The sequence below is a fragment of the Limulus polyphemus genome, unplaced genomic scaffold, assembly GCF_000517525.1.
Source record: "Limulus polyphemus unplaced genomic scaffold, Limulus_polyphemus-2.1.2 Scaffold2567, whole genome shotgun sequence".
Taxonomy (NCBI): domain Eukaryota; kingdom Metazoa; phylum Arthropoda; class Merostomata; order Xiphosura; family Limulidae; genus Limulus; species Limulus polyphemus.
The window spans coordinates 1-24,943 of record NW_013668177.1 but is presented as its reverse complement, the minus strand read 5'-3'; the positions used below and the strand labels follow the sequence as shown (position 1 = coordinate 24,943).

Here is a 24,943-nt window from a genome sequence, read left to right as displayed (position 1 = left end):
AAAGTAAAAGTTAAAAGTTTAAAGTTAACTTAATTAACTAAATAATACAAATAATACTTATATACATTATATAATGTAATAATAAGTAGTAATATAGTACGTATTTTACAAAATACTAGTCTACTAAAACACGGCCAAGACAGGTCATTTCGTAAAGACTAAAGGTAAGTTTTATATTACTGGATACAATAACTTGAGTGCACATGTGCTGCATCATTGTAATTTCTGTATTGTTAGCCAGGCATGGCTGAAAGATCAATATAATACAAATAATAAATATATATAAATGTATAACATTATGAGATTTAAGCTATTTAGTCTAAACATTTATGTTTTTGTGTTATAATCTGTGTTCATTCTAGAAGGAAAAAGGCATAATTTATATTTATTTCCTAATTTTTTTAACGTGGTTAAGAGATTGGTCAAATCTACCAAACCTGTACAGAGAATCGTTACTGAAAATAACATAAAATATAAATTTTTTCTTAAGAAACATTTGATAACTATCTGGACATCATAAAATTTCACATGTGAAATTTGAAAATTTTCTGATGTATAAAAGTATTTTTAATCTTAAAATGAAAATTACCTTGCATGTTGGATAGGCAACATGTGAAATGAAAAAAAAGGCATGAGAAAAACATTGCTTTACAAACCTTAAGACTTAATAAAATAATTTGATATTTTGCATATGAAAGCATTGTAATGTTTACTGATAATCTACCAAATTTTGTTAACATTCACTAACTAATTTAAAAGTTATAGCATGAAAACTATAACAAGCACAAAATGACTTCAAGGTCGGTCCTAGGGACTGAGCCTGTGCTGAAAGAGTTAATAGGAATGATTGATTCCTAATGCTTTAAATTAAAGCAAAAGAATATTTCTAGATTTATCAAAGGAATCACTTATAAGAAAAACATTTACTAGTCTTTGTATTGAAATGTCATGCAGATTAGAATTTAATGTTGTTATTGTTGCACACTATCAAATATTAGACTTTTAATGCTTTTCCAAGTAGCCTTGTTTTAGAATAATGTTAATAATATTTGCTATAGATATACTAAAACTTATATTAGCATTACTCATAAAATAATTGCATGTTTAATTATACTTCACTAATTTGACAAATTCCACACCAACTGCTAACCAATTACACATGCTGAGCTTAAATAAAAACACAGCCTTGTGAAGACTTGTTAATTTTCACCCATAAGATAACAGCCTAGATATAAATACTAAAAGTAAGGTTAGCTAAGTTACCAAACTATCAGATTGTTGTAATTTTTCATCTTTTTTTATTTTATCAAACTCTCCTTCTGTGGCACATTACAACCTGCTATAATCAATTAGACATTTTCTTTTTGAAGATACATCAAACACTTGGTGTTTGTTAAATATGCAAATATACTATATGACTTAATTAAAGGAGAGAACCACAACACTGCAAATGCTAGAGAACTAGAGTTGGAATCTGAGTAAAAGAATGTGTTTAAGTCATGATATCAACAATGTACATTTTGAAAAGATGCAAGTGCAGGACTTAGAGAAATTGCAGTTGTACACAAATTTTATTTTAATCTACACAACAGCTTGAAAAAGTATTTTAAAAGAAATGGCATTATGTTAAAGTTTGATAGTTTCCTTTAAGTAAAGAGACAGATAGTAATTTTAGTGATTCATTGTGACTCATCTGTTTTCTAATGATGGTTCATTATTTAGTTTTAGTGCATTTTTACCATAATCTGTAAAACTGAGTCAAATTTAACTTATTTTGTTCCATGAATTCTAACATACCTCAAACAGTTCTTAACTTATTATAAAATATGAGTAGGTTATATGAACTGCAATATTCCTGGCATATATGTGCAACATAAGATGGTTCATAACATATAAATTTCCTATTTTGTTTTTACAAATGATCATCATCCGTCCTTAAAAAAACAATTTATTTTAAAATAATTTATGATAAAAGTGAAAATACTATATTATACTTAAAAAAGTCAGTTTACCAACAGAGTTTTATATGCACAATCCATCTCAACTTACTGTTTACAGGAGTGATAAATCTGTAGCAGGAGATCAAGAAGGGAAAATAAGTCGTCAGGCTGAACAATTTCAGGATACTTTGACAATAATGCTGCTAACAACTGTAGCCTAGAAGACATTATTGTCAATTAATCTCAAATACTGCAAACCTAAATCAAACAATATAGCTAATAATTTCTCATCTTATCATTACCACAAGGTTTGATTTTTTAGTAAATATAATTATGAAAAGTAACATTTGTAATATGCCTATAAAAAACATTAGTTTCATTTTTCACAATACTTCACATACTAATCAATTTATTACTTTCAATGATGAACAGAACAACATTTGTTATACCAGCTTTAAAGTACTTTTTCCAATGATCTGGATAAAATAATATACTTTTCAAGTTAGAGCAACAACTCACCAAGGAATTGCTTCCACTGATGATGACAAAGCATGCAAAGAATCATTAAAAATTTGCATTCCAACCTCAAGTCTGCGTTTCTTGGTTGCAGTGGCTGTTACTTGGTTGGGATCCATGATGGACAGCTGTGTTACTTCAATACAGTCATCTTCCTTAAATACATGATGGCAGACTTCTACTAAAACCTCAATAAGTGATGGTTTCAAAAATAGTTCTTTGCTAATAACAAAGAAAAATCATGATAATGAAGATTTATTTTTACACAACAAATTACATCTGCAACTTACTATTCCTCTAACATTGAGAAATATTCATTGGTCAGCTATATCACGAATGAAAAACAAACGTTAGTTTCATCTTAATGGCAATGAAAACTGAAATTTCATCACAGAAATTATCATATACTTTTGAGTTGTTGGTTTTTTAATAAAATTTAAAATTTTTTGTAGTTTTGGTTTATACACATACTATTACATTGAAACTGTCCAGCTTCTTTTTACAGAAAATAAATTTCCAACATAAGAAATTCTGTATCATGGAACTAACTATATTAATTAGTGATAGTAAAGCCTAAAACTGAGATCTCATCTTGTCATCAAACATGTTTCTTCTTCTTGATCAACAGGAAATACATTTTTAAATTAGTTAGGTAACTCACAACAGTTACTTTCAAAATCTATTAGAATGTTGTATAAGCATATTTAGAAACTCATTTGATGACAAGATTAAAGATTAAAAGCAACATTGTGTGTTCTGGATTCTCGTTTCACAATTTGGAATCTCGTACACATGCAACCATCTTTAGTTCATAATATACCAAATATAAGGATCAGATATAATTAAACCTTCCACAATTAAGCTGTGAAGGGGTATATCTATTTTCTAGAACTTATCACAATTAAAACCTATTTAAAATCTTTTTATAGAAGCATTCCATGTTTAATGAATTGTTAAATTAATAAGTAACACTATTTATCATTTTTGCTATCAAAGTTATCAATGAAAAACGATTTTTTAACTTTAAAATTTTCTTTCTGTTTTCTAGGTTTTATTAGTAATTTTCAGCTTGACAACTGTTGTTTTAAATCTTTTATTCAAATATACAAATAATTAAACCTTAGGCCTTAAAAGATGAGTTATATTTCAACTATTATAAATTGGTTAATATTCAAACAGAACAGTTACCTGGAAGAGTATTTATTTCTTCCACATGCTTGTTGAAGTTCACCAATCAGAACATTATATAGTTTTTTCAGATTACTTTTCCAAACCTCCCAGTTACAAGCAAATGCACCATTTCCCTCATCACTGACCCCTTGAGGATGATGGAGCCCCAACTGTAGTTTCCAAAACTCTAATAACTTTTCCTAAAACATAAAAAATATATAAACATGAACATATATATGTATTTCTTTACTAAAAGCTCACAATTGCAACAAAAATTTAAAGGAGAGATTCAGATTCTAAAAACAGGCTTAAGATATAATGATACAGGTGAAACACCATGTAGTATAATAGCTGGGTTTTTTGTGTGGATTTTATTGCCTATACAAACCTCAGTGATTTAAAATTTCTATTAAAATATAAATGAAAGATCAAAAAGCTTATCAAGAGTATGCATTATACCCGTTTCCATTGCAGAATTAGGAACTACTTCAAGATGTAAACATTTTCATGATTTACGCAAAGCAGTTTTTACACATAAATAGTACTTTAGTATTAAGTGTACATGTTTTTTAGTTGTCTTACATTACCACACAATTACTTAAACACCTTTGTTTACTGTCATCAGCATATGTTTAGTGATTTTCCAAACTTACTTTTGTTTTGACTGATGGCTTGGCACTCCAAAGATATAGAAATGGCATGAATATTAGCTCTCCTAGTTTACATAGTTGGGTACGGCAATCCAGAGCTATGTGTTTGCAAAAGGCAATCAAGGCTTCTAGAAGCCCCTCATGGTGTCCACTAGATTTTTCATTTCTAAAACATAAGTAATGCATTTACTCACTTAGATGGGTAATAAAAATACAAGCAGGCTTTTGTTATAAATGACATATAAACTAAGCACAGAAAATGTTTCACACATAAGATTATGAACCTGCAGAGGTAAAACTTATAAGCAGTGCTAACTTGATACTACACTTATTAATTTATAAACAGTTTTCTAATTCTTTGATTTTCCAAACTCACAGATGGTACCTTATACATGGGAACATATATGAACAATGTATTTATTTAACAAAAATAAAATACCATGTACTTAGAACAGTGACACTTAGAAGTTTATATTCTGCTGTACTTGTGTGTATTGGTTGTTGGCTAGAAGGCTAGGTGATTGCTTTTTCTGAGAAAAAAATATTCCTACATAAGAGCAGAGCATTTTCAATATTTTCAACAAAAGCATAAAACTTGGGTAGCAAAGCATTTAATACAAAAAAAGCTCCATAACCACATCTCAAAACAATCAAAATCTACACCCTCACCAGCAGAATGAAAGTTATGGTTACAAAGAGAATAATTCAATGTGATGAAGCTAGCCAAATTCCTTAACCATTCACAAAGAAATAAACCTGAATTTAAAGATGACAGAGGCATGAACATACTTCCAACCACACCTCAAAGTCTATGGTAATTTTATTGGCCAGAATGGCCAAAGAAAATGGAGTCACAACAATTTCATATGGCCACATACCTGTTAAGTCTACTGATGCAGTTCCAATAGACTTTTGTGCCTTTGGTTTGCGTTACACTATCAGCTTCAGTAATTATATCAGTCATCTCAAAATGCAATACCTTAGTAAAAATTGTATTTAAAGAATAATATTTCTAAGCATATTTACATGTTATTTTGCACTAAATATACTAGAATAATGTACTTTATACATACACAAAGCTTTCAGCACTAAGTTTATCAATAAATTCTGAAAGAATGCCAAAATCTGGTTCAAACAACTTTTTAACTCATATGATCTGTAAAATACATATGTGGGAAAGTTTAGGAGGTATTCTTTTGTCAATATAAAAACATTTTAAAAAACATTATTAACTTTCAAATAGAATAAAATATTACATCAGTTTGTCTTACAAAAGTTGTTTACAAAAACTTAGAAAAATGGGCATCAAATTTAATGATAACAGACTGAAACATCACTTTTTGTGAGGCAGAGTTCAATGAACACTTAGAAATAAGTCAACTTAAGAAAAAACATCACAAGAAGAGGAATTAGGAGGGAACATTGATATGGCTGTTCTCTAAAGAAGCCTAGTCTCATGGAAAGCATCAGGGTCATATTGTAAAAAAAGCAAACAGAGCATGTTTGTAGGGACAAAATGGTCTTCGGTACTTAATCATAACTTCCAAAAAGTATAAGTGACCTTGTGTATTACATACATGTAAATATTTTCTTATGTCTTATTCTTCTAAATTAAAATAATGAAAGGGTTAATATATTGTGCATGCATACTATACCCTTTATAATTTTTTTCACAAATTAAGCTGTTCTCTATATCAGTGTTTCCTAAAGTGGGAGCTGCAGCCCCCATTTCGGCTGTGAAGCTTTTTCTGGGGGGGACTGCCAAAAAATTGGCTGAAAACAAAGATCTTGAATAAATTTTAATTAAAAAGTAAGCCGATAAAAATTATTTGAATTAATTATTGTTTTTACTATAGCACTGTTTTTCAATCACCATGCTAAAGTAGTAGGGGAACATTTTAAGCCATTTTTAGAGGTAGGGGGCCTCAAACTTTTTTATTTTCACATCAAAGGAGCCTCAGACAAAAAAATTTGAGAACCATTGCTCTATCTAATAAATAGCTGTTTCATAAAATATTCTCTATGATTTATTATTTCAGCATATGTTAGTACTGTCCAATGAAACAAGATCAAGTACTATTCAATAATTCAGATGTTGAGAAGTATGATAAACAATGAAGTGGAAAAGTGCCTAGAACTATCTAAAACATATAAAATATGTTTTTAAAATGACTACTTAAAAATATCAATAAAACCTATTACAAAAGACTGTAATAAAACTATTTGCCACAGATAAAATATTACTAACAAGACTTTTACTTATTTGTAAGTTATTCCAACAGTTTTTACAGCCATATTTAATTCAGTGAATCCAGTGTTGGTCATCCTGATGGACAAAAATATTTCCACATAAACAAATGTATTAAAATTATTTGATATTCATACCTTATGTTCTTGAAAGCCTCACTGAAAAATGTTAACAGAGTTCTGGATTTAAGGTTGGATTTTGTTGTTGCCACAATGATGAGGCGATGCAATACTTGAGTTAGTAGACTTCTATCCCAACCGTTAGGAGGATTCAGAGTTAAGCGGCAATATAATTTAATGAAATCTAGTAAAAAATGAAAAGTACAGTATAAGTTAATTTGCAAAATAACAAAATATAAAACAATTTTTTTTTCCTAAAATGCTAATTTAATGAAACATACAATTATTTCCAAAAAAAAACATTACAGCTTATTAGAAGTATATGCATAAACTACATAAGGTGAGTGTAGAATTACAAGAAAAAACTAAAGTTTAAATTGGACTTAAGAGTCATAATGGGATTCCTGAACCCTGTGCTACTGTAGAAATGATAAAAAATGAATAACATTACAATTACAATTCTTTAGAATTCAAAATATTTTTTTAAAGGTACAAATCTTTCCTTACTATTACACATTCTAAGCATAATATATGATTCAGATAAATGTATATATATATATATTATATGGACTGGCCATTTACTTTTTCCTGGAAATGGAACAGTACTGACTTCAAAAAATGTTGAAATTTATCTTGTTTGACCATAGTCCATTTGTTATGAAGTATGGTCTGACTGGCTTACAAAAGTCAGCAAAGGATTATGGTGGCCCAATGAATCAGTTAAGCTGATTTCACAGATGCATGTCTAACTGAAATTGAGTGATTGTGGTAGCCATGATATGATTACATCTATGCATTTATAAGATTCAACACAGCTTACTTCAAACATGACAGCATATACAATCAACAAGAAGATCAAGCCATGGATTCACACCAATCACCAGTAATCAGTATCCTATGCATGGAACTTTTGAAAGATAATGCATTCAAAACAGCTATTTTAAGACAAAGGATTTGGCTATGCCATGCTGACAACATAAAATTATAAACCATATAAACATACAATATCCAGCAGTATAATTCACTATGGTTTGGTTTGTTATGAATTTTGCACAAAGCTACACAAGAGCTATCTGCACTAGCCATCCCTAATTTAGCAGTGAGTGAAAGACAAGAAGAAAGGCAGCTATTCATCTCTACTCACCACCAACTGTTGGGCCACTCTTTTACTCTATCATGAGGTAGATAACCTTCCAGCGATCTTGTGGAACACCCCATCTCTATGGTGACCGTGTGGAGCCATGGACAAGAGAGTGTAAGTCAACATGGCTTACAGTGCATATTTTAAGTGAAAGAATACCTGGTTAGAACCACTCCCCACAGAGCAGTGAAAAAGTGGGAATAAAGAAGGGCCCCTGAAAAAGAGGAAAAGGAATAAAACTTACCAGTTAAAGTTGCACAAAAGTCTGGAGCATGGCCACAGGTGAAAGATGAAACCCAGACGTGGAGTAAAGTGTGATGTGATGAAGATAATGGGAGACGATTTATACTGGGCATGGTCCACATGCTAGCTTGGAGAATCTCCTCCAACAGACGACGAAGACAGGAAGTGAGGGAAAATGGAAGATGACAAATTTGATGTGAAAACACATGGAACAAGGTACGGGGGGAAGAAGGTAAAGAGGAGTAGGTCAAACAGACCAGAAGGAGAACCCAATTCGTAAGGGTAGAAAAGGAAAGATCACATATGAAAAAGGATTGCCAGGGAATGAAAAAATGGTTGTGCATACCCTGGAGGGAAGCTGTACAGACAATATAGCACCATAGTGGCCTAACAGAACACAGCAGTCTATCAGGGTCCAGATGAGAGTAAAGATGGGAGATAGAAGGTATAGAAATACGAGAAAAGGAGGAACAACCTTCTCGAGCCACCCCGATCTTGGAGAGAAAGGAACGATCAGGATAAAGGCAACTAAATCAGATCAGCGACATTCACAGGCCAAAAAGACAAGGAAGTATGTCTTAAGGGACAAATGAAACAAGAAACACAAAAAAAGTGGTTGAATGGAGTGACAGTCAATGCATGGAGGACCACGTTAATGTCCCAGAAGGACATGCATGAGCATAGTGAGAACAGGGGAAGTAAAAATGTATGGTATCTGGAGAAATGGAAGGTATGGAAAAGGGCTGCCTTATATCCAGAAATCAAAGAGATCGAAGACCCACAGTTGAAGAGCTAGGTGAGAAATTCTGTCACCCAAATCACTGAAGGCTTGACAGCAGGAAATCTCCTGCCAGCAGACCAATAACAGAAGACCTTCCACTTGCACTGGTAAAATTCCATGGAAGATGGACGATAGGAAGTCGCTAACAGGGAGGCAACTCAACACGTGTAGCCGGATCTCTTCGCCAAGGGCCAGACCAAAGCCAAGCATGAAGACATAGGATGGAGAGAATGGGATGAAAAGCAGAGGATCAAGATTGATGCAGAAGGGAGGGAAACAATGGAAGAGAGGTGAGAGGAGCAGACACTGGAGCCTCAGAAACCAGGGTTGTGTTGGCCAATGGGGTACAATCAAGAGTACTCGAGCAAATGGGTGGGAGGTTATACATAAAAGTATTTGTGAGACCAATCCTGGCTGAAGGCATCAACAGCCAGAGCCTCAGTGTGGGGGACAGGTGACCAAAAGAGGGGCAACTTTGTTATGAGGCCTGTGGCAAGTGCATCCAATTGTGGAGAACCCCATAGGGGGCAAAGGTCTCTGAAAACGATTGGATCTAATGACCACTCCATGGGATAGAGTTGGTTTGACCATGAAATACAATCTGCTACTAGATTGAAAGCACTCAGGATATGACATGTAAGAAGACAAATGTGATGTGCCTGGGCCCAGAATAGAAGATCCAAGGTCCAGAAACAAAGATCTCTGGAATGGGTACCCCCTTGGTGGTTAATATGAGCCACCACCATACAGTTGTCAGAATGAATAATCACCACATGGTGATGGGCAACAGAAAGGAAGTGAGATAATTCCCAACGATTCACCAGAAGTTTGAGAACTTTAATATGTGAGACAAGTTGGTCTGCAGACGAATAGCCTGAAGCTTCATGGTGATCAACCCAAGCCCCCCATTCCTGAAGGGAAGCATACGTAAACAGATGGACATCCGGACGAGGGGGTGGAAGTGGCACACCCTCCGACGTATGGGCTTTGTTGATCCACCAAATCAGATTGACTCTCAGGGAAGGAGGAAGTGTTCACTGCAGGGATCTCATATGGGCATGACTGAGGGGGGCCAAAGCATTTATGGAAGACCACATCCCCAAAAGCAATAGAACCTCTCGAGTAGTAAGTAAATGAGCTGAGAGGGCATGGTGAACTAAAAGTTCCATAGAACTGAGGCATAAAGGAGAAGGGAGAGCTGGGTGGGTTGAAGGACCGACTTCTCCAATCAACCAGCCCACTCGAGCTGCCACAGAAAAGAGTTGGTAAATGTGATTGGTCGACTCCTGCTCGGAGTGAGCTAGAAGTATCCAGTCTTCCATGTAATGATGAAACCGCAACCCCAAAGTATGAATATGATGAGCAACTGCCCAAACGACGCAACAAAACATATATGGAGCCGAGGCAAGTCTGAAGAGAAGAACCTGAAATTGGTAAACTACCCCGAGATGAACAAACCGAAGATATAGATGGGATTGAAGGGCTATCGGGATGTGAAGATAGGCATTGGAAACATTGATTTTTATCATCCACAATTATGGGAAACACATCAATCTCTGGGTAAGAAAGGACTCCATAGTGAATTTAGGGAGTGTGATGAAGTGGTTGAGGCATAATAAATCAATGACCGGTCGCTAATCCCCGGTTTTTTGGGGACCATGAAAAGATGGGAGTAAAACCCCTCCAAGGAATGTTGAACCGATCGATAATCCACTGCAAAAGCAAATCCTGAACCGCCTCTGACAGACGCTGGCAAGTTACGGGATCTTTAGGAGGAGGAAAGAAAATGAGGTGAGGAGGAATGGGAGGTGGGAAAGAAATGTGAGAACGTGTCCCTCTGAAAGAATCTTTGTCACCCATTGATCTTCGACAAAGGGGAGCCTGTGAAGAAGAAAATCCAACAAATGAACTCCCACAGACCCTGAACCCACCGGATAGTCACTGGTTCTGTTGACAATGGATGACATGTTGGCGATGACCTCAACGAAAAGAAGTATCTGGATTTGAAGGAACAGGTAAATGATGGGAGGACAAAGAACAGGAAAAGGGAATAGGTGGCAAGGAAGGCTCTGGTTGAGACAAAGGTTGAAAGAGTGGACTGTTGTCAGGCGGATGTTACCTGCGGCTTGATATCGTCAGGGACGGTATCAAAGATTTAATGTCGAAGAAAAGGAGCAAGACATAAATACCTGAGATAAGTGGAGGGTAAATTAACACAAGCCAGAATGGAGTCCCTACAGATAAGGTTCCAACAACAAAGAAACCATGTATGTAACAAAATAGCCGAGGAAGAAATACAGGCCAAAGTGGAAGAGAGAAGGTGAAGGGTATCGGCATAAAATCCCTCTGGATTTCCGTGGACAGCCTCCAAGAGGAGGTGTATACAAGACAGATAACAGAGAAGGGTAGTAAGGGTAAGACGAAAGTGAGAATATTGGGCATGTGTGAGTCTAACATTAGATTCTGGAGCCACCCCAAAGAGGAAACATGGAACTCAACAACTGATGATCCAAAACCGGATATTCCGCCTGATGATAAGCAACGATGTATTGATCAGAGGCTCTTGGGGGAAGCAGTATACTGATCCTTTAACCTAACTGGGAGAGAAAGTGATCCGCATGGACCCAAGTATCAGAAGAGGAAGGAAATACCAAAAATGATTGAGAAGAATGCTCATGCAACAAATAAGGACGAAGGAACTAAGAAATAGGGGAAAAAGACAAAACATCACAAACCTGAGATAAAAAATCAGTGAAAGCCAAGGAAGGCCTAGGTGTATCATCAGGCTGGAACTGGGAAGGAATGGCAAACTCGGGAGGAGGAACGAAGACAATCAAAATTGTCTTCATGTTGAATAATGTCAGCAGACTCTGAAGAAGCTCGGGAAGTAGCAGAGAACAAAGTATGACCCAAGTAGTGTTCAATCTCCTAACAAACAAAATCAAAATGATCCACAGTCGAGTCGCCTGCACCTGAGACAGAAAATTGTTTGTTGGTGTAACCCCGAAGTGGTAACGTTGACTTTGGAATTCATAACTCATAAAAATTGCACAAAATTGTCTAGTGAAGAAAAGCAACAATAATAAATTGGGAGAATGTGGTAATGTATAACCAATAAAAATAGAACCCCTTCAAACAAAATCTAAAAATATGTGACTGAGGAAGCACAAAAGAAAATTTCCATATTTGAAAGCTGCCAAATAAGAAGTGAAGGTTCAGTAGAGTGTAGAGGGAGTCACATGCTAGTATTGGATAATAGATAACACATGATGATTTGCATGATACACATGTTGGAATGTACTAATTCCAACAGAGTGCAAGGCTTATGGCATGTGTAAAGAAAATGTTCGAATATAGAGGGCAGCACTGAACGAGAATAGCTAGTCTTGTGAGTGGAGGTAAGTACCTTATTGAAATTTCAGTTTCACATTTCGTGTTTAGCAGTTTTTATGGGTGTTTCTGCAGTTTTTACAATTACATATAAGGGAAGCAACTTTTCATGACCTAAGATAACCTTTCACTAATAATGCATTTACATAACTTCCACCCAGGAGACAGGTACTTCAGTTAGTATCTTATAAGCTAAATGAAAAACAGAGTACTGCATGTAAATTTATTTGGTCCCTCACTAAAACGCAAGTCCAGTAGCATACCTAAAATCACCACAGAGCTGACATCATTAAGATATTGATGAATGGATAGTACTTCTCTTAGAAGAACTGTAGTGTAATCAAAGCCAAATGCTGATAAGGTGAAGGAATCATTCAATACCACTGAGATGTGATTCAATAACTCAGATGCTCGTAGTCTTGGGCCTCCTAAAAATAAAAACATAGTTTTACCATGTACAAAGCTTTTTGATGTCACAAGTGAAAATGTGTAAATAGTTATAAACTGCCAACAGAATTACAGAAAACTAACTAACAATCTTTTGACAAAATCCTTTAGTCCTTTTAACTTACTCACTACCAATTGTTCACATTAATAAGTGCTCTTTACATAAAGCTGATTTTATCTTTAAAAAAAATGACATAAATCTTTATCTAAATCATAATTGTATACTACTTTTGGAGTGTAAAACAAGAAATATCATTTTGACCATTAAGAACAACTGCAGTTGTAATAGCTTCTTTGTTTCACCAGTACATTACAAACAGAAAATATAGTAGGTGGAATATGAACTAAAATGAAAAATTTTCAGTTAATGAATTCAGAATGGTAGAGTTGTTGATATATAAATGTAAATATTTCTTACTTTGATTTGCTTGTCTAACAACAAACTTAAAAAGTTGCGAATACATCTGTTTTTCTTTCTTTCGGTTAGCAAGTACTGTTGAAGATTGTTTACCAGTTCCCGAATCTTTACTTCGAAGCCTACCTGCTTCCTGAGTGATATGAGAAAAAAAAAATTGTAAGATTTTCCCAACACCAATAACATAAAACCATGTTTATCAATTACAATTAGTTTCTTTTTTAAAAAAATTTACCAGTTTTTTGGTGATTTAGAATATCTAAAAAATCTCAGTAAATATGCATTACATAAACACAGTCATTCAGGATATCACATATTCTATAGAAGTTTCAGTTATAAATATAGAATTTCTAACTTACTGTCAAGATGAAATTCTTCACTCCTTTAAATACTGTGTCCCATGTCACTAAATTACTCCGTTGATGCCTTTCACTACCTTGTTTCAAGTCTGTGTTTTTGTCAAGAGTCTGTATTACAACTGGTTTAACAAGCTGACATTGAAGCACATCAATTTGTTTCTAAAGAGAAAATTAAAAGTTTTTATTACATTTTTCACAGTTTACATTATAGAATATTACCTGTGAATACTTACATAAGCACTCTCATATTTTTTCATGTGACAATTAATAATCATTAGGAATCTCCATTTTTTATTAACTTTTTAAATATACTGTTAATAATACCTACCACCTTTTTCACAGTTTTAGGTTTAGGACTAGGAGCTTTATCCTATAAAAGTTTCCAAATTTTTTATTAAATGGATTTTGGCTTTTTTTTTCATAAGCAATAATAAAATTTTGGTAATTATCTTCTTCACCTACAATTTAAAGACAAAATTTTGAAACTCAAAAACTTTATACACATATTAGATTCTTATGTATGGTTTCAAAAATAAAATAAAAAATAACTGTTTTATAATTATTTACATATCTTTGCTCCTGCACAGAATTTTTAACCATCTTCCTCATTACTAAGAACAAGATGTAAAACAGCATCTTTTCAACTCCATTACTAAAATGTCGAGCAAAAAAGTCAATGCTCTGCAATCTTGTGAGACCTTTAAAGAATTCAAGATAATCTGGCACTAAAGTCACACCTCCACCTACAAAAATCAAGCACTTGGAGCATCCCAATTTAACAAGATGTAACCCTTCACATCCATATATTTATTTAGGAAGGGTTTTAAATAATTTAAATAACAGCTCAATCATAAGGCCATATTTAAAGACATACTGCAACTTCACAATATCTGTCACCAAATACAATTATCCATTTCTTCTTTCTAAAATCTTGAAAGAACACCCCTGTAGATGTATCCTAGACACCAGCTCCTTAATAAAAAATTCTCTCCTAAAGCGTATTTAACCACTGTGACCAATAAGATGCTCTACCATACCCCAACAAAGAATTTCTATATATGACATCTCATTTTGAAGTTCCTTAAGCCCCTGAAGTAGCTTAACTCCCTGTATCTAATTATAATTTTCTCAGGTTTGACATAAGCAAACACCAAAAAAAAAAAAGAGTATCTATTTTCATATCAATACAAAACTATATATTCTATACACATCCTAAATCTTGGCACTTGTATACAAATTCAGTTATTTATTATATTTGACCCTCCACAAATAAATCCATCAAAAAATCTAAGTTGTGAAACTTTCACAATTAAAATGCTTGGATTTTTCTATTCCTTGCACTCATCTTTTTGCTAAGATTTACATGTGCATGGGTGAGGATTAAAGAATATCATGTTACTTCTGACACTCAACACGAAACAGTGGAATTGACCTGAATCAAATAGATATTAATTCCTTGGGCTAAATAGAAAGATTAATATAGAATAAAAATAGATAAATATACAGAGGTTTTCTCTAGTTTCAAGGAGGTCAAAAATCAGATATGTCACCTCTCTATTTGATCTGCACTTTTGGTAGGTTAACAGGTGTCTGAGAATTGGACTACTGTTTACAATACTGTTAACCCCATTGTCCTAGATATTATAGGCCAGTAGATCTTGCATTTGTGGTAGGATACATTCCAGGGAATCAGATGGAAAAAGCTTTACAAAACCATTTAGTTGAATATGATATCACAAATCACAGCCAACACGGATTTATCAATTTTACCTTACTAATCTGCTATTTTTTTTCAAGAATGTTACTTGTTATCTAAATGTAGGAAACAATATTGACTTTATGTGCTTAGCTTTGCTAGACAAAATATTAGCTAAGAAAATCACATCAGTAAGAGCTGTGGAAATTCTAGTTAACTGGATTGTAAAATGGTTGGATGAGAGAATGCAAAAGATTGTTACTAATGGTGTTGAGTCAAACTGAATCTTTGTTGCTGATGGAGTGCTTCAGTGAGCAGCGTTTTTATGGCCTTTGCTTTTTCTTCTATACGTTAATGATATTGATAGAATTAGTTGAGTTGCTGATGACATTAAACACTTGGATAATTCTAACTGTATTGAAGATGTCAAGACATTACAGAAGGATATGGACCATTCTTTAAATTGGGTAAATAACCTTTCATTATAGTACCTGCATGGTAATACACTGAGTTAGCAGAGTTTGTATCACATGTTTAATACACAAGATCTTAGTATAGAGTTGAATAAATCACTCTAACAATTGAAGCAGTTCTCTGTTGCTAGTAGTAAAGCTAATGGAATTTTAGGGTGTATTTACAGCCATATTGAGTGCAAGGTAAATGGCCTCACTTGGAATACTGTGTACAGTTTGGTCTCCTTATCTTAGAAAATATACTGAACTAATGGAAGACTACTAGGTTGATTCCAAGAATGGAGGCATTATCTTGTGGAGATAAGTTAATATCTCTTAACTTAGTTTCTCTTAAGAAAAGTAGGGTATGAGGTGATCTTATTGAAGTTTACAAGATAATTTAGGGGGTCAGTAAGATAAAGGCCTCTAATTTCTTTGTGGTGTATATGGAAATAACATAATGAAAGGTTACAAGTTTAAGATTAGGAAAAGAGAAGCTATTATCCTGATAAGACAGTTTTATTTTTATAAAAGGGGTAACTGACTTATAGAATGAGTTACCTTCATCTGTAGTGAAGAAACACTTTACAAAAGTTTAAAGAGATGAGTTCATGATTTCCTAAACAATTGGGGATTGGTTTAAATTTTGACTTTTCTCAAGGATGGGTGTACAAGGATAACCTTGAAGAAACAAATGATCCCTTGTTGTCTGCATGCTATGTAATTTGCTTGAAACAGTAAATAAGTACAAAAGGAGTTGTTCCTATATTATCAATAGCTTTTTACTGTTGCGTCAGCGAGATCACGTGACTAGTATCATGCCACCCGTTTTCTAGAACTATCCTGTTCCTTCGGGAGTGCTCTAGCATTTGCTAGATTGGGGGTAGTCTGGTATATATAAGATGGTCACGGCGTGACGTGACAATGTGTGTAGGTAGTGAGTAATTGATCTGCAGTCACAGGGTATTGTTGAAGTTAACGTTCGTTCGTTATAGTGTTTGTTTTAGCGCGAATGTTGAAATTAAGTGTATCATAAAGTTATATTCGGAAAGAATAAACCAGTTTTATTAAGTAAGGGCTTGTGTCGCTAAAGTTTCGTCGGAACGAAGTTACGGAAAATTAATTAACAAATGGAGACGTAACATTACTGATTACTAGGGATGCATAGGTACCCGGCCAGATATTCGACCCCGACTGGGTATTGGGCTACCCGGTAATACCTGGCTCTGGAATAATGTTGAAGTCAGGCATCTAAGCCCTAATATTTGGGGCAACTAATGCGGTACTGAAGGTTACAGTCAATAATTGGTTTAGTTATAAAAACGTGTTCCGAGCAACAAAAACTGACCGCCCGCTGAACGTCAGGGATTCAGAGAACAATAGGGGTTAATAACAGGCATGGCTTAAGAAGTGGATTTCTGGGGAAGGTGGTGGTTTTGAGAACAATAAGGTTTAGAGTTTGAGGAGTTGGGGCTAGGCATTGAAAGTTGAAAGTAAAACTTGAATGTTCTGTTGGTGATTAATCGGTTAAATGTAATAAATGTCAATTTTGTTTTTGTTTCTAATTTTTGTGTATGTTGTTGTTGTTTTGTTGGGGGGATATTTTTGGAGGTGGGGCCAAGGGAATAACCTGGTCCCAGTTGACACCCAGCCTCGGCCAAAACTTAGTGACCAGGTACCCGGACCTGGTATTCGGCCAAATTTTACTACCCGTGCATCCCTACTAATGACCCAATGAACATTTGTTTCCCTCTAGCCTTGATATTAATAGCCTTTCCAAATTGTTCCATTTCTCAACTTCTTTCAAACCTCTTAACTGACATGTTTTTTTTCTTCTTATAATGAATAGGTTAATGTTTGGTTTTGTAGCTATTAAAAGTGACCACAACAGAGAAAATGGCTTTCTTCCACCCTGTTTGTTTGTAATGGTGTTATTATAGCTTAATCAAAACAATTTTTATCTTTAAAGCCATTTGATCTCATACCTTAAGGATTCAAGAAATGTAGCTCATTTAGTTAATATAATTCCATTCTTGGGTTTTCAAGAAACGTAGCTCGTTTAGTCAATATAATTTCATTCTTGGGTTTTTCAAGAGATGTAGCTGGTTTAGTTAATATAATTTCATTCTTGGGTTTTTCAAGAGATGTAGCTGGTTTAGTTAATATCATTCCATTCTTGGGTTTTTCTAGAAATGTAGCTGGTTTAGTTAATATAATTTCATTCTTGAGTTTTTCAAGAGATGTAGCTGGTTTAGTTAATATAATTTCATTCTTGGGTTTTTCAAGAGATGTAGCTGGTTTAGTTAATATAATTCAATTCATGGGTTTTTCAAGAAATGTAGCTGGTTTAGTTAATATAATTTCATTCTTGGGTTTTTCAAGAAATGTAGCTGGTTTAGTTAATATAATTTCATTCTTGAGTTTTTCAAGACATGTAGCTGGTTTAGTTAATATAATTTCATTCTTGAGTTTTTCAAGAGATGTAGCTGGTTTAGTTAATATAATTTCATTCTTGAGTTTTACAAGAAATGTAGCTGGTTTAGTTAATATAATTTCTTTCTTGAGTTTTTCAAGAGATGTAGCTGGTTTAGTTAATATAATTTCATTCTTGAGTTTTTCAAGAAATGTAGCTGGTTTAGTTAATATAATTTCATTCTTGGGTTTTTCAAGAGATGTAGCTGGTTTAGTTAATATAATTCAATTCATGGGTTTTTCAAGAAATGTAGCTGGTTTAGTTAATATAATTTCATTATTGAGTTTTTCAAGAAATGTAGCTGGTTTAGTTGATATAATTTCATTCTTGAGTTTTTCAAGAAATGTAATTGGTTTAGTTAATATAATTCCATTCTTGGGTTTTTCAAGAGATGTAGCTGGTTTAGTTAATATAATTTCATTCTTGGGTTTTTCAAGAGATGTAGCTGGTTTAGTTAATATAATTTCATTCTTGGGTTTTTCAAGAAATGTAGCTGGTTTAGTTAATATAATTTCATTCTTGGGTTTTTCAAGAGATGTAGCTGGTTTAGTTAATATAATTCAATTCATGGGTTTTTCAAGAAATGTAGCTGGTTTAGTTAATATAATTTCATTCTTGGGTTTTTCAAGAGATGTAGCTGGTTTAGTTAATATAATTTCATTATTGGGTTTTTCAAGAGATGTAGCTGGTTTAGTTAATATAATTCAATTCATGGGTTTTTCAAGAAATGTAGCTGGTTTAGTTAATATAATTTCATTCTTGAGTTTTTCAAGAAATGTAATTGGTTTAGTTAATATAATTCCATTCATGGGTTTTTCATGAAATGTAGCTGGTTTAGTTAATATAATTCCATTCTTAGGTTTTTCAAATGCTGAAGTTCAGTTTGATGATTTATATCCAGCTAAACAATAATTTAAATATATATATATATATATATATATAAACACTAATTTCTAAAGAACAAAAAGGCTTAAAATCTTCAGTTTGGTGTTTTATACCCAGCTAAAAATAATTTGAAAATATATAATCACTACTTTCTAGAGTATGAAAAAGTATATCATTTTATAAATTATTATAGCTCATGTCATAAACAACATACTGTACCTTTCTCTCTGTGGCTTTATCAGAATCCAGCAGTCGTATACAATGAGTAAGCTCAAGCAAAGACATCTCAATTTTTTATCCTGTAAGAAATAAAACATCATTACACATATAATTTTATAATTTTTAATGAAAATTACAACAAACATTCAATTACTTTTGACAATAGTTTTTAACTACAGTTATATGCAGCAAAATTAACATTTTTCACAAATTTTAACTAATCATGTTGATATGTATCTACATTAAAACACTTTTCAATTTTGCAAGATTAGAAATATATATTTTGTTAAAAGCATATTATTATTAATTATAAATACCTAAATATGTACAATTATAAAAATTAAGAAACTTAAATTTCACAAGTAGTCATAGTGATAACAACCTTTCCACTCATAAATAATGAGTAACAGAACCTTATCCATTTACAAGACATATGTTTCCAATAGTTAAAATATAGCTTCATGATCAAGTTAACACAAAACTAACTAAATTTAAATAACAAAAGTATTGTAAAAAGCATCTTCAATGTTACAACTTAGGTTCCAAATACCACTAATCAAATTCATACACAAAATCTAAATATGTAAAAAAAAATACATTAAAACATAAGCCAGTTATCATAATGAAGCATTCTTCAAAGACTTAAAAAAAGTTAAACAACAGTACTCCTTTAGTGTCCCTGGAAAATAAACTGGTTATTTTTTGTTGAAGTTTTTAAGGATCATGGGCAGAAGAAAACTTATTTGAATTTTTTTATACATACAAATCAGTATGAAAGATAAAAGTAATATTATAAGGTGGAGAATACTTTACAATTCAATATTCTGTCACTGTCATTCTTTTAAATCTGTTACACTTTTAAACATAAATCTCTAAGAAACACTAGTAAAATCATAGTATAAAAAGTACATTGACATCTGACAAAATTAAATGGGGATTTTTTGAAAAAGTTATTAGAACTATGTAACTCAACATTAATTTACAACAAAATACAAAATAGGGATGAATGATCTGCTTTATAAGAATTTATATATTTTTGCATATATATATATTATATAGTGTATGTACTTTATCCTCAAGTAATTAGTTATTTCTTTAAACAGTAACAAAAATATAGTAGATGATAATTATTGTTCAGTATACTAACTATATACACTGTATAATATTTAGTACAGTAATTAACATACAATTCTACCAATAATACAATGTATTTCTTAATCATTTCAATCACCATTCACTTACTTCCAGAGATCAAGAGGAAAAATATTTAAATGTAACAATAGGAGAGTTAGAAACTTATACAACACTCAAACAGTTACTCCTTCTCTAAACTTCATTTTTGTATAATACTTTAAAAGTTTTAAGTTTCCAAGCTTCCTTTCACTATTTAATTTCCTAAATAATATTGCTCAACAATTAAAATTATAGTTGAAAGTGGTCTAACAACTATACTGTGTTTAATAAATTGCTTGAAAATTTATAACTGTACATTTTGTAAAACTATGTGCAAAAAAAAAAAAGAGGTAAAAATCACATTAAATTGACTAGATACGAGGAAAAAAAGAAAAGAAAACCATGTATCATGGGTAAGGTAAACTATTTTTCATTATAAATATTTTGTGTTGTTAATATTGTACATAACAATCTTCAGAAACTCATTCAGACAAGGTGGCCACAGTTTCAGCTGACACACACTTTATTTTTCTTTAATACATGTAAAAAACCTTGAACCAACCTTGTTGCAATAGCAGTTTCTCTCATAATATTTAAGATGTTTTTAAAACATTAATAGCAAAACACTTCTTTCTTTATCATTAATAGACACAGATGGATTTTATCATGACTGGCATGAAGAACAATAACAATTGGTGGGGTATTTACATTTAATTAGCAGCTAGGATTACATCTTAGTATAACTTCTCTAATTATGTGATACTCAGACAGTGATGCAAGCTTATATAGACACAGTGATTTAACCTACTGACTCTGATGATAAAATGAGATTTAACCCTCCACCCACTACCATAATACCCAACTGATTTTATTGCACACTGATATATTTTGAAGCTATTCATTGTGCCTTTTAGAAAATAGTATGGTTTATATTATACCTAGACTTTCTTTGAGTTTTTGGTGTTAGAAGAGAAATGGGTATTTTTCAGACAAGTTTGGCTTAGATGTGACAGTACCCTACTTCAAAGTCAAATTTGAAGCCTTTTCATCCATTGGGTGCACTTAAGACTTGCAGATTTGAATTCAGTAGACAATTTTACGTAAGAAAAATGTAATCAAGCTTTTGGTCAGAATCAATAGATTAAATCTCCATATCTCTCAGAATTATCTATTCAAATTATTATTAACGTAGTGTTATGTATGATGATGTGTTTAAGTTTAGTGTTTTAAGTATCTTATTTGGATAATATTCACACTGACATTAGTTAGTACTCCATCCGGTCTCGTCGGTAATATGAGTAAAGAGTGTAAATCAGAAAATGTAATACTAATAAGAATATACCAGTTTCCTCTACTTCCAATAGAATTCGCAGTTCGATATATATTCTGTTTCTATTTCTATCTATTATTAGTGAGTATTACTGCTTGGTAACTTTAACTGGTGGAAAAACAACAATGTTAACTTACCAAAATATTATTATTATTATAATATATATCCTACTGTAACGAAAATAACCACTACTTGTTAGGCTGTTCGTGTTAATTATGAACTAAGTTGTAGAAGCTGTATTTTGTAAATTGTGAATCATATAACACAAATGGCAAAAGTTGTTGCTGTTGCAATTTGTTGTCCCGCTGAAATCTACTGCCCTCTATACTTAAAAAATAAAATTGCAACATTTGTTAAAACATAGACACAACATATACCAGAGCAAATAAAACAATTATAACTGTAATGATGCACGTGTTATATATTTTTACCAGCAAATAATTAAAAAAACTTAATGCATTGGTTCGAACTGAGATTAATGTGTTTTCTCTATGGTATTTGTACAATTTTGACCTTTTCCCGACCTAATTATAGAAACTAAGTCCAAATTTATCAACATTGTGTATTATTTATTATGTGATATGCAACATAATTTTTGTGATATATAAATTTTTTATTGCACATATAAAATGTTTCCTTATCTGTCTTTGTCAGATTGACACAGTATCGATGTTTCATACACTATGTCACAACTGCTCTATGAAATGGACCATATATCACATTCAGTCGTCAATGGGTTTGGCGAACATCCAGTAAACTATTACTTTGTTCCTGTATATGGTATTATGATGTATGGCAGGTGTTAATCACACTCATTTAAACCAGAATTCACAAACATTGCAAAATATGCTTGACACTCGGTATATCTCATTAATCCAAACCATCGGATTGCCAATGGTATGAGGAAGTTAATGTTTTAACCTACCTTCGCACTTTCCGCAATTCCGCAAATAAATAATTATTGAAGTTCGCTTCTTGATCCATGTGTATTTCTCAACATGCTCTGAATCGTTCTATCTGCGGTTCAACTAACTTGTCAATGACAGATTATGAAAATACCAACCAAAAGATAACCTCTGTCTCATTTGGTAAAGTAATGAACAATAACCACCAGATATTGATCATATTACCAGTCTTTGGAAAGAGGCCAACGACATCTAGGTCTACCTTCTGCAAAGAAGAACCTACAACTCTGGTGGCATGTACATACACTTTAGTATTTACGACATCTTTCATTATCTCAACACAACTTTGGTAAGAAAAGCTGCTTTCACACACATTATCAGTATTGTGCGAAAGTTTCTCGCGTATTTCACTCCTTATATCACAGTTCAAGTCTGGTCTATTTTAGTGCTAGCACTATCGTTGCTGCTCCAAAGAAATCTGTACAGTGATTTATGTGTCATATGCATATCACTTGAGAATGGGTGATTGTTGTTCTACTTAGTTAATAATGTGATCCTGAATACATATCAGCCAATTCCATAAGGCGTCTAATGCGTTTCTGTTTCTCTTTTGAATCTAGATTGTCTGAATAGTTCTCAACCAGTTCCTCAGATGTTTCGATATTCATTCTTCTGTTCCTAAACATTATGCAACTAATGCAAGTCTATCTAGATAGACATATTGGTTTAGTGCTGCCTCATTTACCGTGCTGATAACCATTCCAGAGAAAATATGAATAACCATCTCTCCATGATTTGAAACCACCTAAGACAAAGCCAGCAATTAAAGCAATAACTGCCGGAAAAAGTACAGCTTTGTTTCTAAACAGAATGCAGTGTCTTTTCTACATAGATCACATCACTAAAGCACACTATTGACTGGCTTTGTGCAAAACTGAACTAAACGACTTGTATTTTCAGAAGTAATATAACACTTTCTTGTACATGTAGTTATGTAGTCCACTGCTTCTGAGCTCATCATAGAGCTGCAGATCACCTATTCCACAGATTATGCTGACTGGTAACTTCTGCAGGAGGTTTATCTCTAAGAAAGTAATGCTTAGCCACTGACCACAGAAAACCTTCATTCTGCAAGAAACGACATTGATACCAAATGGAGAAAACCTTTTCATATAATTCTAGTTAATTTGCAATAAGCAAAATAAAGTCACTATTGACAAGCTTGAGTGGTGTCTTTACTCAGAGCACCTGGAGCACTGTAATGTCCGAAAAGTTCTGGCAATTCCAGTATCTAGCAAATGCTCAACCTTGCATCCATATATCTTCATAGGCACATATTAAGCCGCATCCACTTAAAAATGGCATGTGTTGGTCAGCACACTTTTAAAAGCCAATTATTTTACCTGGCTGAGTCGATGGTGAGATTCATTCTAAGCTCCACTACATTAAACTAGCCCACGCAGTGGGAGAGTTACCCTGTTGTTGATCCTCCTGCTGATGTTTGACAGTTGATTAGAAACAAATCTGCTGTTTATCTTGTTGCACATTAGGATAAGAAAAGTTTTTATTCAGTGTCCAAGCAACCCATAATTGAAGCAGAAGCTGGATGTTTATCATGTAGTACACTATATGTTGGTAACTGACTTATGCTATTGTAATGCTTCCATGATAACTCGTCCTGGAAACTATTTACTTGTAACAAGTGCAGATACACCGTAATATATGGAAACGCAATTACCAGTGAAGCTGATGGTTGAGGAGTTGGAGCTCAACAATATACCACTACAATTTAGAAGAGTTTCAGCCATTCAATGCGAATATCTTAAACCACGTTGCTATAAGCATGGTTTCTGTCAAATATGAGATGTCCCCAACATTTGTAAGCAATTAAATGAAATTTAAAATAAAGGAATGGTAGTGGCCTGAATGCCACAACTCTCTTACTTTATTCTATTTTGCCCCTGAAATAAACTTCAATACACAGTATGTATCCATACAGTAAACATTGAATTTATTCCTCTAACTTTACAAGTAATTCTAAAATGGTGAGCAAACAAAAATTTTATGCGAATTTAATATGCATTCTCAACAAAAGAAGTTCAAAGTAAGGATAAAATGTATAACTAACTACGTTGTTTAAAGGGTATTGTTACGACAGCGGAAGTCAAGTGACGCTGATAACACGTCATGAGATTCTCGAAGGATCTTGACTTTTCCTGGGAACTCTAGTAAGTTCTAGGCGCCCTCTTTTTTAGTATATAAGCCCGGCAAATAAAGTAGAGATATAATTGGCAGGTAGATAGATATAGAGACAGATAATCGAGTCAAGTGAGCAGTAAGCACCGTAAGTAAAGTGTGTGAATCGTTGTGAATTATAGCGTGAGTTTATAA

The 24,943-nt window shown here is 33.1% G+C and overlaps 1 protein-coding gene across 1 annotated transcript in view; it reads right to left on the bottom strand.

Moving 5' to 3' along the window:
* Positions 1-21,828, bottom strand: part of LOC106467321 (serine-protein kinase ATM-like) — a 158,523-nt gene extending 136,695 nt beyond the window's left edge. The window contains exons 1-10 of the mRNA XM_022395484.1: positions 21,785-21,828; positions 19,145-19,224; positions 13,420-13,578; positions 13,064-13,193; positions 12,462-12,626; positions 6,662-6,827; positions 4,280-4,442; positions 3,645-3,826; positions 2,460-2,678; positions 2,050-2,157 (exon numbers count right to left, since the gene is read on the bottom strand). Of these exons, the coding sequence (XP_022251192.1) occupies positions 2,050-2,157; positions 2,460-2,678; positions 3,645-3,826; positions 4,280-4,442; positions 6,662-6,827; positions 12,462-12,626; positions 13,064-13,193; positions 13,420-13,578; positions 19,145-19,210 (1,358 nt within the window). The 5' untranslated portion in view covers positions 19,211-19,224; positions 21,785-21,828. The remainder of the gene's footprint in view (positions 1-2,049; positions 2,158-2,459; positions 2,679-3,644; positions 3,827-4,279; positions 4,443-6,661; positions 6,828-12,461; positions 12,627-13,063; positions 13,194-13,419; positions 13,579-19,144; positions 19,225-21,784) is intronic.
* Positions 21,829-24,943: the final 3,115 nt, after the last annotated feature.